At 34.2% G+C, this 19,865-nt stretch overlaps 3 protein-coding genes across 6 annotated transcripts in view; 1 reads left to right on the top strand and 2 right to left on the bottom strand.

Annotated features, from left to right (window-relative positions):
• LOC107609992 (protein DECREASED SIZE EXCLUSION LIMIT 1) overlaps nt 1-2,281 on the top strand; it is a gene marked incomplete in the record, with an annotated part of 7,618 nt that extends 5,337 nt beyond the window's left edge. The window contains 8 exon segments of the mRNA XM_016312057.2: nt 66-124; nt 209-299; nt 639-705; nt 978-1,060; nt 1,144-1,235; nt 1,544-1,650; nt 1,852-1,915; nt 2,025-2,281. Of these exon segments, the coding sequence (XP_016167543.1) occupies nt 66-124; nt 209-299; nt 639-705; nt 978-1,060; nt 1,144-1,235; nt 1,544-1,650; nt 1,852-1,915; nt 2,025-2,123 (662 nt within the window).
• On the bottom strand, nt 3,516-6,891 carry LOC107609991 (3-isopropylmalate dehydrogenase, chloroplastic-like). 2 transcript variants are annotated; one of them, XM_021106119.1, is made up of 6 exons: nt 6,435-6,891; nt 6,281-6,356; nt 6,090-6,178; nt 4,351-4,753; nt 4,159-4,274; nt 3,516-4,059 (listed from the first exon to the last, which is right to left on the bottom strand). In XM_021106119.1, the coding sequence occupies exons 1-4, from the start codon at nt 6,816-6,818 to the stop codon at nt 4,727-4,729; spliced, it is 576 nt and encodes a 191-aa protein (XP_020961778.1). In that variant the 5' UTR covers nt 6,819-6,891; the 3' UTR covers nt 3,516-4,059; nt 4,159-4,274; nt 4,351-4,726. The 2 variants fall into 2 exon arrangements, with proteins under 2 accessions (XP_020961778.1, XP_020961777.1); XM_021106118.1 differs by having other exon boundaries at nt 4,159-4,753.
• On the bottom strand, nt 13,228-19,147 carry LOC107609989. Of its 3 annotated transcripts, none has more exons than XM_021106117.1 (5): nt 18,707-19,147; nt 17,504-18,576; nt 16,537-16,676; nt 15,855-15,952; nt 13,228-14,107 (listed from the first exon to the last, which is right to left on the bottom strand). In XM_021106117.1, exons 3-5 carry the CDS (start codon nt 16,651-16,653, stop codon nt 13,537-13,539), a joined length of 786 nt encoding a protein of 261 aa, XP_020961776.1. In that variant the 5' UTR covers nt 16,654-16,676; nt 17,504-18,576; nt 18,707-19,147; the 3' UTR covers nt 13,228-13,536. The 3 variants fall into 3 exon arrangements, with proteins under 3 accessions (XP_020961776.1, XP_016167539.1, XP_016167540.1); XM_016312053.2 differs by having other exon boundaries at nt 18,521-18,576; XM_016312054.2 differs by lacking the exon at nt 17,504-18,576 and having other exon boundaries at nt 18,707-19,144.

Genomic DNA, 19,865 nt, shown 5'->3' with positions numbered 1-19,865 from the left:
ACTTAAATAAACTTTATATTTTATATGTAACATACTAGCATTGAAGAAACCTCATTACGTCACAGAAAATATGTATGCTGACGGGCTACAGTATGTGGCTTTAGCAGGGGAGAACCCTTCTGAGGTTTGTATGTCTTCCTCATATATGTATTACCTTCATTTCCCAAAGTACGTACTTTGATGCTCATTGGTTTTTTACTCTTTGAAGGTCGAAATTTGGGATCTCAAATCAGCTGAAAGATTTGTACGACTCCCTTCAAGCAACCCTAGTAGCTCTTCAGTTTGCAACAAAGATAGAGGTTAGTTTTTGGCCTATATGATTTTTGTGGTTCATCTTTCTGCCATCAATTTTGTAAACACTTATTTCTCAGGCTAGATTGTGCTGTAATATAATTATGATTTTCAATATATGATTCAAGTAAGATGCCGATTAAACTTTGGCATTTTACTAGAGGAAAGTAGACAAGTGCTAAAGCTTTCATCATTGTTTACGTTTTCTCCTGCTAATGTGCTATTGCATCCTTTATTTCCATCATTTTTTGCATATAATTGGTAGTTAAGCCCTTACAGTATTTCTTATGCTTTGCTCTCTCTTTTTTATTCTCATTTTGGATATTAAAACAAACTTTTCTTCTCAGGGATGTGCATGGCACTTCAATTGTTTTTACCATCTGAATCACAGGGATCTCTAAATGTCTTGGCCGGGTATACTCTTGATGCTCTTTCTTCTCTCCCTCTCTGGTTGCATGTGTGTGGTTCTTTCACTAAGTTGTTGGGACTATGTTGAACTCAACGATTAAATTTATGTATTGTTCAAAGCTATGATTTTAAATTGTTATGATCATTGAACCAATGTTGTTTTGCTTTAGAACTATGGAAATTTAAACATTGGATTTCAATTTTTAATTTGCCAAAAATCCAAGTTAACTCCTTTGAAATTGACGACCATCTCATACTTGTATTCCGAATGTTCCTAGTTATGAGGATGGTTCCATGCTTTGGTGGGATGTACGAAATCCTGGAGTTCCAGTAACCGCTGTAAAGCTCCATTCTGAACCAGGTACTTAATTCAGTGTCCTTGTACTCTTCTCTCCTTTGAATTTTGTTTAACAAAGTTTAGTTAATAACTGGTCAATTTTGCAGTTTTGAGCATCTGTATTGATGGGTCATGCAGTGGGGGCATCTCAGGAGCTGCAGATGACAAGATTGTAATGTATAGCTTGGACCACTCTTCGGTAAATTCATTCATTTTCTTATATTTTCTTCTTCTGCTAAAACACATGTTCTACAATCAATTATTCTAAGTAAACTACTTGTAAGTATTAAGTAGCAACACAATGAAATATGGATTTGCTGTTAATGTGATGGTATGTATGATCAGTACAAATATCAGAGTAACTATAATTCGGTCAAGCGGAAATGTGATATTAGAAATGAGATGATGAGATGACACTTCACATGATTGTATTCTATGGTTATTTTCTATGACACTTTCAGTTAGTCTTTCTTTTTCTTATTTATTTGTGTATCATTTTGATTTAAGGGTATATGTGTAATCAAGAAAGAAATCAATTTGGAGCGACCTGGCATATCAGGCACTTCAATTCGTCCTGATGAAAAAATTGCTGCAACTGCCGGTTGGGACCACAGGTTTTGAATTCATTTACTCTTTTCTTTTACTTGATCTATAATTTTACTTGTCTTGATATCATTTAAACTCCTCCACGCTCCGAAAATTATTCCATTTTATACAAGCTAAGGATGATTTGTAATAATTTGTTTGCCACATTACTATTCCATATTTTTTATAAAACAATGCTGTTTAATATGTCTTTGACCACTTATTGGCAGAGTAAGGATATATAATTACCGCAAAGGAAATGCTTTAGCAATACTAAAGTATCACCATGCAACGGTATGTCATTGTTGTTTGTTACATTATATATCTGATGCAGATTAGACTATATTTTATTTATTTATTTAACATGCATTTTTTTTATTTGCATGAAATGTCAATGGTGCAGTGCAATGCTGTAACTTACTCATATGATTGTAAGCTTATGGCCTCTGCCTCCGAAGACACAACGGTGGGGCTTTGGGAATTATATCCTCCTCGAACATGAAATAATTTTTATGAATCTATTCGATGCCTGTAATTATATCATGTGAATGAATGAGTGATGCTATCTTAGTAATTTCATTACTATTCTCCACTTATTTATGTTGATAACGTGGACAATAAAAATCAATTATTAATTTAATCCCTATGTATTTATGTATATTTATATATGTTGTTTTACATATTCTCAATATGTATTTTATATTTACATATATTAGGGTGAACATCGAGTCTGGTTCTTGTCCATTCTAAATTAGGACAAGGCGATTTCTGTTAAAACAAGACATCCATGTTGGCCTTTGTCCGTCTCTAAAGTGAGTCATTTTGGTCCCTCCATTGTATCCCTTGACTAAAATTGATGGAAAGATCCTATGTGATAGTTATTGACGTTGATGTGGACATTTATTCAGAGTGAAGTGTCATGTTGGATTAGGAAGAACGGACAGGGTTGATTTGTCCCTCTGCCTCCAAAAATGTTGTCATTTTAGTAACAGCAGAATAAAAACTTAATTTGGATGATTCTTTGCACCCCTAATCTCTTTACTCATTCGTATGTGAAACAACAAAAGGCAAATCCTAGGGCACCATGATTGGGAGTGGAGAACGTTGTTCATCCTCGAACTTGTGAATTGGAGGCAATAATTTGACTTGCAGCATGAACTCTAGTGAGAGTATTGGGGCTCGGAGAAAGAAGAGATGGGTCCTCCCAAAGTGCTATTGCGGATTTCATGCTATTCTATTTATGTTTGGGACTGAAAATAATCTAGATAGGTTATTCTTTCGTTGCCCTTCAAGATATATATATTTATGGTATTAATGTTTTGGTTAGTTCAATTCTGTACTCACTATTAGTCTCACAAAGTTCATTCAAATTGCAGTAGAAGCTCATTGCTCATTCTTTGCTTAGTTAGATGATTATGTTTCTTCATTTAATGAGTATGTTGTTAGATGATTATGTTTCTTCATTTAATGAGTATGTTGTGAAGACAATCTCAAAGGGGGTATTGATGAAGAAGCAGAATCGATTTGAAGACCTAAGTAATGTGGTGAATAATAAGGTGAAAGAACTAGATGATAGGTTGATTGGATTAGAAAATCAATTGGAAAAATGTAGATTAAAAATAGGTGAAAGTACATGTCTGGGTTTAGGATGTAGTGTTTTTGTATTTTTTGGTGGAGTTGTGATTACCTGCTTGTTCACGCCAATTTTGTGGAGAACTTGATGAATAATTTTAGATTAGCCAAGAGTTTTTTGTAATGGGATAAAATCATGTGTTAAACACTCTTGAAGTTAAATGAAAATGAATTATTGTTATTAATGTTCAAAGTTTCTTCGCTGAACTTAATTCAAAATTATGACAGTAAATATTTGTACATGTAGCATGGATTTAACTAATTTCATATAAAGCATACAAGTTCATATGTTATATTCATACTGATACTTAACAAGCTATTTATCTATTCATAGTTTAAATAGCATAGCATGGGCAGCAACATGGCCCTAAATAAAAAAACTAAACAGCCAAAATACCATTGTATCACTTCAAGTCTTAAAGATGCAAATTAGACATCCAAAATACCAAAACAACAATTCACATTTCTATAACCCTATTAACATTATCAATGGTGCTTAAGAAGCCTAAGTCCTGGAGGCCTAAAGTCGGGTGTTGGCGCAAATTTAAGAAGTCGTGATGTAGTAGCCATCGTCTCTGCAGAAATTGCACCATTTGTGTTTCTTGGAGTTGTCATATCAGCTATTAGCCCAGTGCATTAATTCTGTGAGTTGTGAAGCCTCAGGTTTGAAGCTTGTGAAGGTTGAGATTTGAACCATAATGTTGGTACAGGTGCTGGTACAGGTGGGGGTACAATACATGGAGCTATGGGCCTAACAATTTGGTGTTTCTCTCTAAATGGTCTAGGATTGCTATTGGAGTTTTCTCCTACAGCTTGTTACAAGTTTACTAAATTAATTAACTGAATGTGTCTATGAAATTGATATGCAATAATATACAGCATCAAACAGATGTTTTAAAAATGACCCTCTCAGCTTGGGGTGCAAATTGTGACAATGGAATTTCTTCACTCTGAGTTTGGGCCACTGCTCCAACTCTTATAGAATTTTTGGCAATTTCTTCTTGGCTTTTCATGCCCTGGTCTGTGACAAATTAAAGAGTTACAGAGAGCAAACAACAAAATAATATAACATATCTATTCTTATACATTGGACTCACCACGGAATTTAATACTGTCCCTCCTTCAGTGGTATTTTCATTGACATTGGTGGTGTTGCCACCTTCCTGTGCCTACTCAGTATATTTTTGTGATTAAGAGTTTTACAGTAAAGACCTTCCGTTTTCTTGATTAAAATTCCGATTCGTATTCACGAAGGCTCAATATTAAATAAATATAGTATAAAATAAAAAGGGTTAGAGGTAAGTAACACCTAAACTTTTAGTACGATCATGAGGTGCTAAAAGTTAGGGTGTTACATTGGGAGTATCAGTGAATGGAGGGTCGTCATCGTAGATGTAGCCAAGGAGATGGTCGCAAGAGTTGCATATCATCTTGGTCCTATTTCGTTGGATGCCCCATATCATGATTAATTTTTTATACATTAACATCCTTGAACATTCCCTGCAGCACTTACAATTTAGATTCTTCTTTACAAACTATTTTGGAAAGAACAATAACATACAAAAGTATATTTTCAAAAACATCCTCATAAGCCAACCGAATATGGTGCATTGTGAATGCTTTAACTATTAGTTTATTTTGTCCTTAATTAATTTTTGTTACTATTAGTATTGAGAAAATAATAATAAAAAAGCAAATTCTATACATACATTTATTGTACATAATTTGCGGTCTAATCCTATACTTAATAAGCAAGCAATATGACCAGGACTGAAACCAACAACATTTCAAACTAAACCAACAAAGTCATCCTCTTGCACCTTCAAATTATAGTGCAGATTGAAGGTTTCAACTATAAGAATATTAAATTTTTTTCCCTATTATTGTTTGAAATTTTACAGCCTGTTTGGACACCTTTAAATGATGGAATTAGAATTCAATTCCATCAAGAAATGAATTCCTAAAGAAATGGAATTCAATTCCATAGTTTGGAACAACTAACTCATTTAATGAGATAGAATTGAATTCCATTGTTTGAAATGACTTGTTGATGAATTACATTATTTCTCTAAGACATTTTTACCCCTCAATAAATATTAAGTATAATTTTATTTATCAATTAAATTAGATAATATAATTATATAAATCACTTATAAGTAAAATTGGTCTAACACAACCTCACCAGTTAGATCCATCTCACCCATGAAATTATGATAGGGGAAATTTTTTTAAAAATGAGAAATTTAAATTATTTTTAAAAAAAATCAACATCTGATAACTTTTTCATTTTTTTTCTATAATCTTATTTGTGTGTGATTATGACACTCATTTGATATGATCATGTTTTTATTAAAAAACAATAAATTAGAGGATCATAGATCCATTGAGAATGTACAAAATAGTTATAGAGACAAGAAAGGAACAACTTCTCACCATAAGAAAACTACAAGCTACTTCAGAGAAACCAAGAAAAAAAAAAGTGAAAACTGTAAGCAACACATTAACTTAGATGTCCCTTCCACACAATCTTTTTTCCATCCTTCTTTATGAAAGAAACCCCTCCAACATAATCTCACATCAAACAATTGTGAAAGTTCTGAATCATTGGATATATTTTTCACAACATGTGTTGGCTCAATCGACTATTCTGAATCATTGTATAATAATAAAATCTGTAATCAAATAGTGCACATGAATTCTCTTCCACTTAAGTATTCAACCAAGGTCAACAACCTTGACAAATTCTATTGCAACCAAAGCTTTTGTTTATATTTCACTCACAAATCACAAGCATGTTATAATTCATGCAGAGAAGCATGTCCAATTAGTAAGATACCTCATGAGCAGAGTAAATCTCAATGTTAAATCCAGTCTCCTGGCCATTTTCATTGGTTCCAAAGCCCCTGGGTTTTCCAAAATATATACCTGAATAAGCAGAGAGCACGGACAAGAAGATTTAACCCTACGAATCAGGGGACAGCAACTAGAAATTCAGTATAATGAGCGGGGAACCGAAGGAGGACTGACCGCCATTGAGTTCCCTCACAACCATGAGATCAACACCTTCAGCAACCTCTTTCTTAAGGGTTGAAGCATCCACCAACTAGAGGATAACCAGCACAAATTAAAAGGCATGCAGATTATTTCCATGTGAGAAGAAGCAGCAAGAGCTGATTAATACCTGTGGGAAGACAGTGGCTGGTCTGAGATTTGCAAAAACTTGAAGGCCAGGCCGGAGATGAAGCAACCCAGTCTCTGGCTTCAGATGTTTCTCGTTTTTATCCCATTTATAGCCTCCAATGGCACCAAGAAGAACGGCATCGGATTGCTTCGAAACAGAAAGGGTCTCGTTGGGCATGGGGACTCCGGTGGCGTCCAATGCAGCGCCACCCAGAAGCATCTCTCGGAACTCGTATGTGATCCCTGACGCAATAAGGGGGGGAACGGAAGCAGGAGCGGCGGCTGCAGAACACCTTACGGAAGCAGGCCTTGAGGAGGTGGATGAGAAGCGATTGAAGTGCGTGAGGGGCTTCGGAGGATGGAACAACTGCAGAGAAGGCGCCATTATTTTTCTGGGTTTCGAGCTCGACTCTTCTCCCACTCTCTTGATTACGAAGAGATTATGGAATATTATAATTTGGACAGGGGTATTTTTGATATTGCACAGTTTAAGTGAGATTTAGGTGAAAATTGATTTTGAAATCAGATTAAAGTAGATCTAATTTGTAAATGGGGTAAAATAAGAATTGGAATTCTCATCGAAATTAAACTTTATATAATAATTACAATTACAAATTTTACAAATTCAGAATAAAAAATAAAAAAATTAATACAAAACAAAAATAGAGTACATCAAAGAATAGAAAAAAATTATACAGATAAGAAATAATAAAAATTCTATAAAACTAACAACATATATTATATGAACAAAAAAATACCATAAAACGTAAATAAAATTTATATGAATAAAATCAAATAAAAATAAAAAAATTTCAATTTGTTAGTGATTGAAATAAATCTGAACGATTTTGATGAAAAAAATAGAACTAAAAAATTATGAAGAAGTAGGAAGAACTACAAAGAATGACTGTGAAGATAATAGTTACTAGTATCATTTTTATAGAAGAAAATGAAGGGTATGGTTGGTAAAAAAGAAATATTTGAGCTTCTCCTAAACGTGAACGTCAAAACGTGAAACGCAGAAGCTACAAATTTGAGCTTCTCCTAAACGTGGGTTCAGAGGCAGAATCAATTCTGCGTTCACAAAGATAAAAATGGCCAAACATAAGAGTGAAACTTTCAAGAAGCTCAAACGTGCTTCTCTCCGCCCCAACGTGTTTGCCAAACACACCCTTAGTAAGCTCAGCTTCGTTCTTTGCACACGCGTGCACTCTTGCTCCAAACCCAATCAGTTCCTCTATAATGGCATGACTTTTGTTGATGAAAAAGTAAAGTATTGTGTTGTACTAATTTCGGACAAATGATGCAGATTATGAGATTATCAGTTTAATAGAACAGATTAGGTCTCAAACTAAACAAAATCAAAAGCAAAAAAACAACAACACAACAGAAAATGCAGCAGTAACAAGCTAACAACAACAACAACATCACAAAAGATCAATGAAAATCAAAATACACAATAACAAAAAAAGAACCAGCATTCTTTGTTTCTTCCCATTAGAGCATGAACTAGATCTAAAAGTACAAAGAGGAAGAAAAAATCTAAGAAGATTAAGTAGATTACCTATTAGAAGTGACAGAGATGGCAAAACTAAATTGTTGAAGCTTGCTGAAGGCAGCAACAACGGCGTTGCTTTCTGAGGTGAGGAGATGAGCCAGATTGAAAATCATATCCTAGAAGGCAGCGACAATGGTGTTGCTTGCGATAGTGCATAGATGAATGACGGCAGTGAGATGAGCGGTGACAAATCTTCATATCGAAGCCAAATTGTTGAAGCTTACTGAAGGCAACAACAATGGAATTGCTTGTGGCGGCGAGGAGATGAGCTAGATTGAGAACTAGATCCTAGAAGCTCGTTGAAGGCAGCGACAATGGTATTTCTTGCGATGGCGAGGAGATGAACGATGGTGATGAGACGAATGCTGACAAATCTTCAGATTGAAGCCGGATCGTAGAAGCTCACTGAAGGCAGCGACAACGGCATTACTTGCAGCAATGAGGAGATGAGCTGCAACGAAGGAATGAGCGACAGCGAGGAGTTGAATGACAAATCAGTGGAAGATGAACAATTGCAAAAAATTAGGGTTCATCATTGACATCATCCGCACTTTCTCATATGCAACAAGCCAACAATACTAATCACACTCTCATATAGTCATATGCAACATCACTCAAGTTAAGAAATAAAAAAAATTCTATGGAAGTTCCAAACCGCCACAATTAACAAAAGCCACAAAAACCATGAGCATTATGGCATAAGTTAGCGCCACTGAAGTTAACAAACATAATGACAGTTCTTTAAATCTGTCATAAAATTAATGCCATTTTTACCAACATTTTTTGTAGTATTAACTTGTGTGTTCTAGTTTTTATCTATGTTCCACAATTATAGTTTAAGTAAGTTCAAAAGAAAGTTTCAACTCAAATCAAATGGGATGCTCCTATAAAAAAAATTATCTTGGAAGTTTATTATTTTAATCTAGTACCCTAATTTTTTTTTAAAGAGTTGGTTGGATGAAAATTAAAATTCTAAGTTCTTTTTCCTATTCTATACAAATCTCAATCATTTCATGCATATAGAGAAAATTACCAAGATTACATTATCACATGTTCATCTATACACAACTAAAATAACAATAAAAAGATATATACAAACCATGCTAAATAAAAATACAAATAAAGCTCTAAATTATATACAAAACAAGTAAAATACAACTACTAAAAGAAAATTTAAAGTAACCAAATAATTAACAAAAAATCTAAAAGACATAGCAATAAGAAAAATAAAATATGAAAGTGTTTAAAAAAAGCGTCTTTACAACCACAATTGCCGTTCTAAGCCACTCCCACACTTGAATTTTGCACAGTCCTCTGTGGGCTTTCTACGATTAGGAACGCGAAAACTTGAACAAATTACCAACTTCAGCTGGTGGATCTTCATGCTGTTGTGGAGGAGGAAGAGGTTTCTCCCTTCTCTATCTATCGTAGCATTTTTCTTCTTCTACTTTCTTTTTTGCTTATGATAACTCATCCTGAAAAATATAAAAAAGAATATAGTAAGACGAGTAAATTTGAAGACAAGGAATAATATATTGTTGGAATGAGATAATAATCACTAAAATGAAGTGAGTTTATTAGTTTGTGATATTAGGAAAAATAGTATGTGAATTCTAAGTTTGAGTTTTTCTTGTGCAAAAACCACATTTGGATGCTACTTTGAGTTTTTCTTGTGTTTTTATGATTATAGGTGAAATTCGGAGCAGTTTGGAGAAGCGTGGAGTAAGAAAGGAAAATGCTGGCAGCACCCTCCCTGAGCGCTAAACACCCACCTGGCATTTGGCGCCAGTAGGGAGCACAAGCCAGAGACGCACGCTTCCCCCATTGGCGTTCAACGCCCATTCCTGAAGTTGAACGCCAGCAGCAGCCCGTTTCACACCTCTTTGGGCCTCTAAGTAGATTTAACACTTATTAGTTTTATTTTATTTTCTTTTTGTAATATTTATTTACAAATAATATCTTTTAGGTCTAGAATTTATTATGAGGTTAGTATTTAAAGAAAAAGATTAACCCTAATAGGGGGTTCGAACATAATCTTCTTCCTTTCGCACTTTTTAGAACTCTGTTATCTCTGTAAGTTATGAGCAACTAAACCTCCTAGTTAAGGTTATGAGCTCTGTTTATTTCTATGGATTAAGATTATTATTCTTCTATTTTAATTTATGTTTGATTCAATTCTAAGGTGTTGTTTTCGCTTTTAATCTTATGAACTGGGTGGGACGAGAGTATGACCCTTTTCTACATGAGTTCTTGTGATTCTCGAGAGAGTTATCTTGCTTGAACTACAGCTTGAAAACACTCCTCCTAAATTGCTAATAACATTAACTAATTGGGATATGTGACATAAAATCCTGTTAGCTTTGGGTAATTAGGGTTTTTGTGGCGTTAAACCAGTTTTCTAAACTAACCCTCTAATCCGAATTGAGTGACCACAAGAGTGGCGTTTGATGAAGGTTAGGAAAAATTAAACCACTAAGAGATTAGGGTTTAATCACTCATGGTTTGCCATAGAATGAATCATTCATTGTTAAAATAGTTGGTAAGACGTTTTAATCCGAAAAGATAAACATCTCCAAGACCTTAACTGTTTTCTCATTATTGTTTTACACCAAATTCTTATTTGCTTTCTTTATTTGCTATTTTATTGTTTTATGCATTTACAACAACAACTCCCTTTTTACTGTTTGTCTGACTAAGTCTAACAGGATAACCATTGCTTGCTCAGTCCGACAATTCTCGTGAGATCGACCCTTACTCACCTGAGATATTACTTGGATGACCCGGTGCACTTGCCGGTTAAGTTGTGCGAGTTCTAATTTCGCGCACCATGTTTTTGGCGCCGTTGCCGGGGATTGTTTGTGATTGACAACTACCAGTTGTCTTGTTGCTTAGATTAAGTATTTTTTATTAGTTTTTGTTTATTTATTTCTCTTTTTAATTTTCAATTCCCCTTTTGTTTATTCTCCTTAATTTTCAATTTTATCTTATTTATTTTTCTCTTTATTTTCGAATTTTGTTTTAGTTATTTTATTTTCATTTAATTTTGAATTTTAAGTTTGGTGTCCCTTTAGGTCTTGTCTTTTCTTTTCAAAATTTTTTTTATTTATTTTAATTTATTTTCAAAAATCTTTTAGGTTATTTGTTTATCTTTGTTTTTGAATTTTTTTTAGTTAGTTGCTTATTTTACTTTACTTTAGTTCTTTTAGGATATCTCATTGGGAATTCTCTATATTTTGATATAGAGACTCCCACTTTTTCTTTGTTTCTTGTTTATAAGCAAGAACAAGAATAAAGAACCCCTTTTCAAGTTTGATTCTAAACCTGAAAGAACCTTGAGGCGGCATTTACAACAAGCTAAAGCTTACAAAGCCAGAGAAAATCCCAAGAAAACCTTGAGAAGGAAGCTGAACATACCACTATGACAGCTAATGGAGACAATCCGAACGCTGAAGAGCAAGCAAGGAAGGTGCTTGGCTCATACACTGCACTCACATATGACTTCTATGGGCGCAGTATATCTGTACCTGCCATTGGTGCCAACAATTTTGAGTTCAAGCCTCAATTGGTTACTCTGGTGCAACAGAACTGTCAGTTTCATGGAATCCCACAGAAGGATCCCAACAAATTCATATCCGACTTCCTGCAGATCTGTGACATTGTTAAGACGAATGGAGTGAACCCCGAGATTTACAAGCTCATGCTCTTCCCTTTTGCTGTAAGAGACAAAGCAAAGCTGTGGCTGGATTCTCAGCTCAAGGAGAACCTTGACACATGGAATAAGGTGGTCACTGAATTTTTGACCAAGTTTTTTCCACCCCAGAAGTTGAGTAAGTTTAGAGTGGATGTCTAGACCTTCAAACAGAATGGGGGAGAGTCCCTCTATGAGGCCTGGGAGAGATACAAGCAGATGATCAGGAGATGCCCTTCCAACATGGTTTCAGATTGAACCAGGCTGGAGATCTTTTACGATGGCCTCTTTGAGATGGCCAATATGTCACTGGATCACTCCGCAGGTGGTTCACTACACATGAAAAAGATGCTTGAAGAGGCAAACGAGATCATTGAGATGGTTGTCAACAACCAGTACACGTACACTTTCGAGAGGAACCCTGTAAATACTGGGACTACTCAGAAGAGAGGAGTCATAGAGGTGGACACACTGGATATCATTTTGGCACAGAATAAGCTCATGTCCCAGCAGATAAGTATGACTTCTCAACACTTGACCGGAATGCAAGTTTCAGTTGTCAACACAAAATGCATCCTATGACATGACTAGGAGTTTGATTCTTTTTAATAATGTTGGATGTTTCTTCTTTTTAGGTTTTAGATTATTCTATTTCTTAGTTTTAGAATTTTATTTCTTATGTTTTAAAAAATAATATCCAAAATTTAACAGAAAAACATCTAAAATCATTGAAAAAAATTCAAAATCTAACAAAAAATCAAAATCGTTAAAAAGAACATCCAAAATTATAGAAAAAAACATTTGAAACCTCTAACATTTAAACATCCGAAATTTAAAGGTATTGTTTGTTTTCATTTACTTTTTAATGTACATTCCCAGAAAATATCTGAAATCTCTAAAATTTAAACATAAAAAATCTAGGTATAAAAAAAATCCGAGATGATGCCTTCGTTTTTAATAGCTTACTTTCATTTACTTTTAATTATACATTCCTAGAAAAATACCTGAAACATCTGACATTTAAATATATGAAATCCAGAAATAGGAAACATCCAAAATTTTGCCTTTTTTTTTAATATTTTGCTTTCATTTATTTTTAGTCGTACATTTTCAAAAAAAACATTTGAAACCTCTAAAATTTAAATATTTGAAATTCATGTATAAGAAACATCTAAAAATAATGCATTTTTTTTACCATAATTAAAAGACCTTTTATTGCATTCAAATTTTGAAACTTTTTTTTGTTAGGTTTTGAAAGTTCTTTAGAATGATTTTAAATATTTATTTTTATTACGTTCTGAATGTTTTTTTGTTAGATTTTAGATTTTTTTTACAATAATTTTAAATATTTTTTTTGTTTATTTGCGATCCAATTAATAGTTAGTTATTGTTTACTGATACTCGAGTTGGTTAACTGAATTGTTTTTAATCCTTGCACTAAGAATGAGGACGCTCATTAACAAAAAAGATAAAAAATATTTCGACTTTGGGAGAAAACTCGGGTACAAATTCATACTCCCCTGATATTTATCGATACTAGACTTCCCCTTATACAAAATAAATTTAACAAGGTGAGACTTCATGTGCTAGTTAATTTGATTTAATTTCTCGATCATAAACTTAGAAGACAACTGTTACATGATTGAATAACATTTTTCCTGGTATGAATTTAGTCGTGTGTTAATTTCCCCAAGTGCAACAAGCAACTAAAAATTGGGTCGAGGGGAAGGAAAACTCTTGAAGATATAAAACACTTTTCCTTCTATGGTCAGAACTCAGAACTCAGAACCAACACACAAGCACCCGCTTCATGTTGAAGACAGAGACTAAAGCAACACTTGAATACTACAACTCTACTCACGAGTCAGTTGATTTTGCATTCACACCTAAGACCCTACCTGACTTATTGTCATCAGGGTTAAACTCCGGTTCAGATATACTGATTGCCGAACACTCCTCAATCTGATATTCCCTCTCGTCATCCAGTGGTTTCATATACGAGCATGATCGTTCCTCGGTATCTACATTAGGTATAGGCTCATGGCAAGAACCAAACGGCAACTCCATGGATGTAGACCCGGGAGGTTGTGTTCTCATCTGCACCGATCTCAAAAGTGCAGCTCTTCTCAAATCAGCTGAGTGGCATATATCACTTGGAGATGATGGGAATCGGCCCTCAGAATCTGACCCTCGTTGGCGAGGCTGGGAGCATGTGACAGCCAAGACGGTTGAGCTATGCGACGCAATTGAACTACTAGAAGGTGCTGAAGAGGATGCATTCTGTGGTTTTTGGTACCTATATGGAGAAGAAACTGGACTGCTTGGAAGACTGTCCAGTTGGGTCGGGCAAGCGTGCAATGGGGTCTCGCAAAACCTCAAGTCATCTGAGTCTTCTGACATAGGTGAATATTGCCAAGACATATCATCCCTGAAAGTAAATTAAACAAAATTTATTTGAAACATTTGCTAGAAACAGGAGCATTGAACATATTTGCTTATACAAAAGGCTGATTGTAGTTCACTGTTGCTGCAAGAGAGTTGTCATTTTCTATTTTAAAAAATGTCTACTTTTATACCTTTTTAGTTTTTACAGTAAACTACAGAGAACAAAAAAGAACACTGTGGGACAACATCACAAAATAGTAAGACAGAATTAGAGCATCAGGGAATTCGATTCCTTTATATCTGTTGTATTTATTTTCAAGCTAAAAGAGAATCATAAACTAACACACTAGATACGGAAATGCATACATGACATTATACACATGAGGAATTGAGGATGTAGCAATTTTTTAACAAAAATGCTATTCGTACATCAAAATCAGCCACTAAAATCAGCCACTAATGTATTTGTGTATAAATACATGTGTGGTTTAATTTATTTTCAATGTGTATTTATATTCCAACATGTATTTTATACTAGTGGATGATTTTGGTGTACACGTAGCATAGTCGATTTTTTAATCTATAGGATATAACAGAGCAGCCCGGTGCACAAGCATCCCGCGTTAACACAAGGTTCAGGAAAGAGCCGCACCCAAAAGGTATAATGTATGCAGTCTAATCTGATAATTACGTCAGTGACTGTTTCCACGGTTTGAATCCGTAACCTCGAGGTCACATAGAGACAACTCAACCGTTGCTCCAAGGCTATGAAACATGTATTTTGTTATAAATATACCTTTTTGTATGTGTATGCAGTTAAAGTTGTTAGTTTATAAAGCGATTTCAAATTATATAAACAAGAGGAAACATTGCTATAAATATAACTGCAAGATGACTGCACCACAAATAAAGTGTTTACACGACCAAACAACGTCTATGGCCCCAGGCCACATGTGTTGACATGACTAAGTGCTAACGAATCCTAGTAAATAAAACAGATAAAAATGTGTATTTATTTGAATGTAGATAGAATAAGCTCTTGTCTATCTAAGAATGGCAAAGTATTTTGTCATAGTAATTCTTCATTAGAAAAACCGTAAAATTGTTACTAGAGCATGCTCAAAACAATCCATTCATTATGCTAATATGCTCTCTATGAATACTCCGGATTATACACTATAGCTATAGAGTAAACTGCTCTTGAATTGCAGTTCCTACCCATCTATCTTCCCTTCTTGTTTTACACCACAAAGCTACCAAAATGGAAAACTAGAGGCACATAGTAAAAGGGAGTGTTTGACCATGTAAACGAAGGAACTCACATGAACTACAAGATTATGTTTAAGAAATATAAACTGATAAACATGATTAATTATTTTCCAACAAAACAATAACAATTAAAAGTTTGGTAATCCTTTTCTTCTCCAAAATAGAGATTATAGTTCTCACTTCTCAGCACTGAAAAGCACAATAATGTCATGCAGCACCATCGAAAAAGGTCTCCAGGTCTACAGCAACTCTAATGAGTGCTAGGCTCAACTATTTGCAATATCTTTGATGAGCAAGAATGATATATTCAACACATTAACCCCAAATTTCCATGTGTAATGAGGAAGATCACATTTATGGAAGAGCATAATTGACACATAATCAATACTAGCATACACAGCCAAACAATAAAAAAAAAAAAAAAAAAAAAAAAAAAAAACTCATCCATCAAAATAGTTGATGACAACATTCCAAGCTGGGACAATATGGTACCTATATAAGAAAGTGGCCATGATTTTTACCTAAGAGAGAACATGCTTTCAGACCTGGCTGGAGAGTCCATTAGATTATCCGGAAGAGAGTCACCAACCGTCAGTCCATTAAGACTGGATGCCATTATCTGAACAGGAAAACCATCGATTGAGTGACTCTAATTTGATTCTAGTGCATTTCATTGGATTGCAGAGTATAGATGAACAAAAGAAACATCAACGTTGACCACCTCCTGATAACATACATTCTATATGATCCAGGCAAATAATATCTTTCTAACAAAAAGGAATCCCATGAGATTGTGTTTAAGCTCAGTCATGCAAAAATGCACTGTGTAATTTAACCAAATCTAGCAACTTTTAAACAAACAACAAATCCACTAGGAATGGGCTAGTTGAGTTTATTCATGTATTATTACTGAGATTCATAAATACATATAATATCTGCTAACCAATTTGGCAATGCAATCTTATTATTCAAGATAGAAGATGCAAATGATCATCCTATTACAACTGATACAAGCAATAAATCAACAACAATGCTCATAATCTCAACCACTTCCTTATAAAACACCAACAAAAAGGTTAAAATGTATAGTTAAGATAGTGGGGAAAATGTTCTAAAAGTTATGTCAAAGACAGACCACTAAAATAAAACAAAACCATAAAAAAGAAGAAAAAAAGTCGCCAAATTTAAAAACGAAATGGATACCTCGCTAAGGTAACGCTTGTGAGAGCGAAGATTGTCAACATAAACTTCCTCTTCAGGATCTCTGGTGCGCTTTGCACTGGGCGATGATGACCCAGCCACATTAGAATCAGAACCCATTGTTGGGTCCAACTAATCTAAACCTGAAACAACAATTGAAGCCAGATAAGACGAAGAATGACTAAATGGTGAAAGTAGATTAGAAAGAAAAAATGTAGAAAGAATAGTTAGACTTAAATGTAGAAAGAATAGTTAGAAATATTCTTCCAACTAGGATTATAAATTTTTGAGAATGGGTTGTTCTCTCAGAGGTTCTGAAAACCAGACCGGTCATCAAACCACTTTAGTCACTGGTTCACTGGTTTATTGGTCTAACCAGTCAAACCGGTGGTTCAACCGAAAAAACTGTTTTAGAATAAAATAATAAATAAATTATAAAGGGCCAAAGATGAGCATACTCCAAGAACTCCTATTAGATGCAAGAGCATTCAACATTATCATATATTCTCACACACACATACAAAGCCTTAACTCAAAGAACAACGACAGCAAGTGACTTGGAAAGAAAATGTAAACACCGAAACAATCACAAGCATACACAACATGTGAATATTATTATAGCAAACATAATAATAAAATAGCTCTTCTAATGCGTCTCCGAAAATATCCCAAATCAAGAAAACTACATAATCTTGATCCACTTGATTCAGAAAGCTACATATATTAGAAAAATTAAGAATCAACTAAAAGAAAAAGAAAAGGAAGGCCTGGTTGATTCGATTCAATTGCCTGAGATGAAGAATCAAATAGGGCTGAAAAGCTGAGAGTTTAAATGTTAAACCTCAATATTCAAATAACATGACTCCATTATTGTTATTATTACACCCTTCTAATGTCACAAACTCAATATATATTATAGTCCGTTGACACTTGTGTATTCACAACTTGGCCTCATCATTCTGATTCATACCTTAAGTAGAAGAAAAAGTCCCAATCAGCTTTCATTACAATTTTATCCAGAGAGTTGGGGTTTTGGTTCGGAGTTCATGCCGATGATGATGACAAGAGGGATGAATCCGTGAATCAGTAACATAGGCAGTGCAAATTTTAACAAAGCTCATCACAATGATTAACAACAACAAAAAGCACTGAAGGAACAGTGAATCAGTAATATAGGCAGTGCAAATTTTAACAAAGCTCATCACAATGATTAACAACAACAAAAAGCACTTAAAGAACAGTGAATCAGTAACATAGGAAGTGCAGATTTAAAATTTAAAAGTTATCAATTTAAAATTTATCATCAAATACAATCAGTGAGCAAAGCCAATCAATCAAGCACTGACTTTGCATTCTGTTCTGAATCAGTGACTGGGAAGCAACAAATTCAAGTTACAGCAACAAATTTAACAAATCCTAGTAAAGTCCCGATTTACAGCAAAAAGGCAAATTTATTGATTACCAATTCAGCAACATGCAAAAATACAGGGAGAAGGGAAATCTGAAAAAGAGAGAACACTAAACCAAAACATTAACCAGTCGAAAAGTCTAGGGGGCCAGCAATTTTTGTATTTTCTGGCCAGCACTTAACCATCAAAACAAAAACGAGTGATTTCCCACCATTAGATGTAATCTCACACCATTAAAAACACTATTAATGGCCAATTGATGGTTACAAAACACCAAAATTGCTGGCTCCCTAGCATTCCTCTTAACCAATAATCACAAAAACATTAAACCTTCACCCAGCAATTACAAACAAAGCCAGCAATTACAAATATTAGCACATTATAAAACATTCCAAAAGACTAAACCTTCACCCAGCAAAACCAACAACTACAAACAAAGCCATCAGTAAATTTGAACCAAAAAATTAAGAGCCATCGAGACATCAGTAACAGAGCCATCAGTAACAGAGCAAAGAATTGAAAGCAACAGACTAACAGAGCCATCGAGCCATCAGTAAATTTGAAAAAAAAAAATTTACAGCCATCAGCAACCAGCAAATACAAGACAGATCCATCAGCAGCAGGCAATTACAATCTACAAAACATTACAAGAAAAATGGAACAAAAATTGAACAATTTCAGAACTTCAAATGAAGAAGATCACCGAACATTCAGAAATTAGAAGGAAGAAGCGGAGGCGAAGAATTGAAAGCAGGGCCACTAACCTGGGTTCCATGCCGAGAAGCCAGCGAAGATGAAAACGACACGGGGAAGAGGAAGCAGCGGCGCCGCGGAGGACCTGGGGACGGCGGCGGCGATGAAGGGCTAGGGTTTTGCTTTGCTTCAGAGATCTCCAGGGAGTGCAAGAATGATTGGGGAAGAAGGGGAGGTTGGTTCACGAATGGTTCTGCTTCTGTTTTGGTTTTTTTTTTTTCTTTTTTTCCAAATAAACAAAACGGCGTCGTTTTATTCAATTGGTAGTCCCTTTCTTTTCCAAAATAGAGTTTATAGTTCTCACTTCTCAGCACTGAAAAGCACAATAATGTCATGCAGCATCATCGAAAAAGCTTTTCAGATCTACGGCAACTCTAATGAGTGCTAGGCTCAATTATTTGTAATATCTTTAATGAGCAAGAATGATATATTCAACACATTAATCCCAAATTTTCTTGTGTAATGAGAAAGATCACATTTATAGAAGAGCATAATTGTTAATTGACACAAAATCAATACTAATATACACAACCAAACAATATAAATTTATAAATTAGGGTAATGCTATGATACTAAAATGATTTTTTTTAGCAGCTGCTAAAATGCGTTGGACACAATATATAAAATATACGTGTGTTGATTTTGATATGACAGGAGAAACATCAACTGAGCCGAAGTATCAGTGGAAAGAATGTTTGTCAAAGTATAGGGAGATAATTATGTCAAATAGTGTATTAATTTGAGAGTTTAATCTTTTATAAGAATTGGATTAATCTTTTTGTTATCGTTGGACTTTTTTGTTAGTAGATGCATTGGATTGGTAATGTAAAGAATTGATCCAAGAATAATAATAATAATAATAATAATAATGATAATGATATTAAAAAATTATTAAAATTTATTATTTTTTGTCATTATTTAGTTATTAACTCAATTTTTTTAGTTTAGTAATTCAACAATATATTTTATTCTATATTTTTAAACATTGATAAATGATAACTAATTAATAATTAAAAATAATAAATTTTGATAATTCTCTAATATTTTTCTAACAACAACAATAATAATAATTGAAGATGTGGTGAGTGTTAGGACTTCATTTAAAACAAAATTCACCTCCAAAAATATCCCAACTTCTTTTTGTGAAGTGAGTAAAAAAAAATCTATTAT

Source organism: Arachis ipaensis, chromosome B07 (genome assembly GCF_000816755.2).
Source record: "Arachis ipaensis cultivar K30076 chromosome B07, Araip1.1, whole genome shotgun sequence".
In the NCBI taxonomy this organism is placed as follows: Eukaryota; Viridiplantae; Streptophyta; class Magnoliopsida; order Fabales; family Fabaceae; genus Arachis; species Arachis ipaensis.
This window is presented reverse-complemented; position numbering and strand designations above follow the sequence as displayed.

Coding starts and splice junctions, on each gene's coding strand:
- LOC107609989 (XM_021106117.1), bottom strand. CDS start 16,653: ATGGGTTCTGATTCTAATGTGGCTGGGTCATCATCGCCCAGTGCAAAG. Junction 15,953..16,536: donor ACAAGCGTTACCTTAGCGAG/GTATCCATTTCG, acceptor TTTCCTGTTCAG/ATAATGGCATCCAGTCTTAA. Junction 14,108..15,854: donor GAAAGCATGTTCTCTCTTAG/GTAAAAATCATG, acceptor ATTTACTTTCAG/GGATGATATGTCTTGGCAAT.
- LOC107609991 (XM_021106118.1), bottom strand. CDS start 6,818: ATGGCGCCTTCTCTGCAGTTGTTCCATCCTCCGAAGCCCCTCACGCAC. Junction 6,357..6,434: donor CAGCCACTGTCTTCCCACAG/GTATTAATCAGC, acceptor GTTATCCTCTAG/TTGGTGGATGCTTCAACCCT. Junction 6,179..6,280: donor TGTGAGGGAACTCAATGGCG/GTCAGTCCTCCT, acceptor CTGCTTATTCAG/GTATATATTTTGGAAAACCC.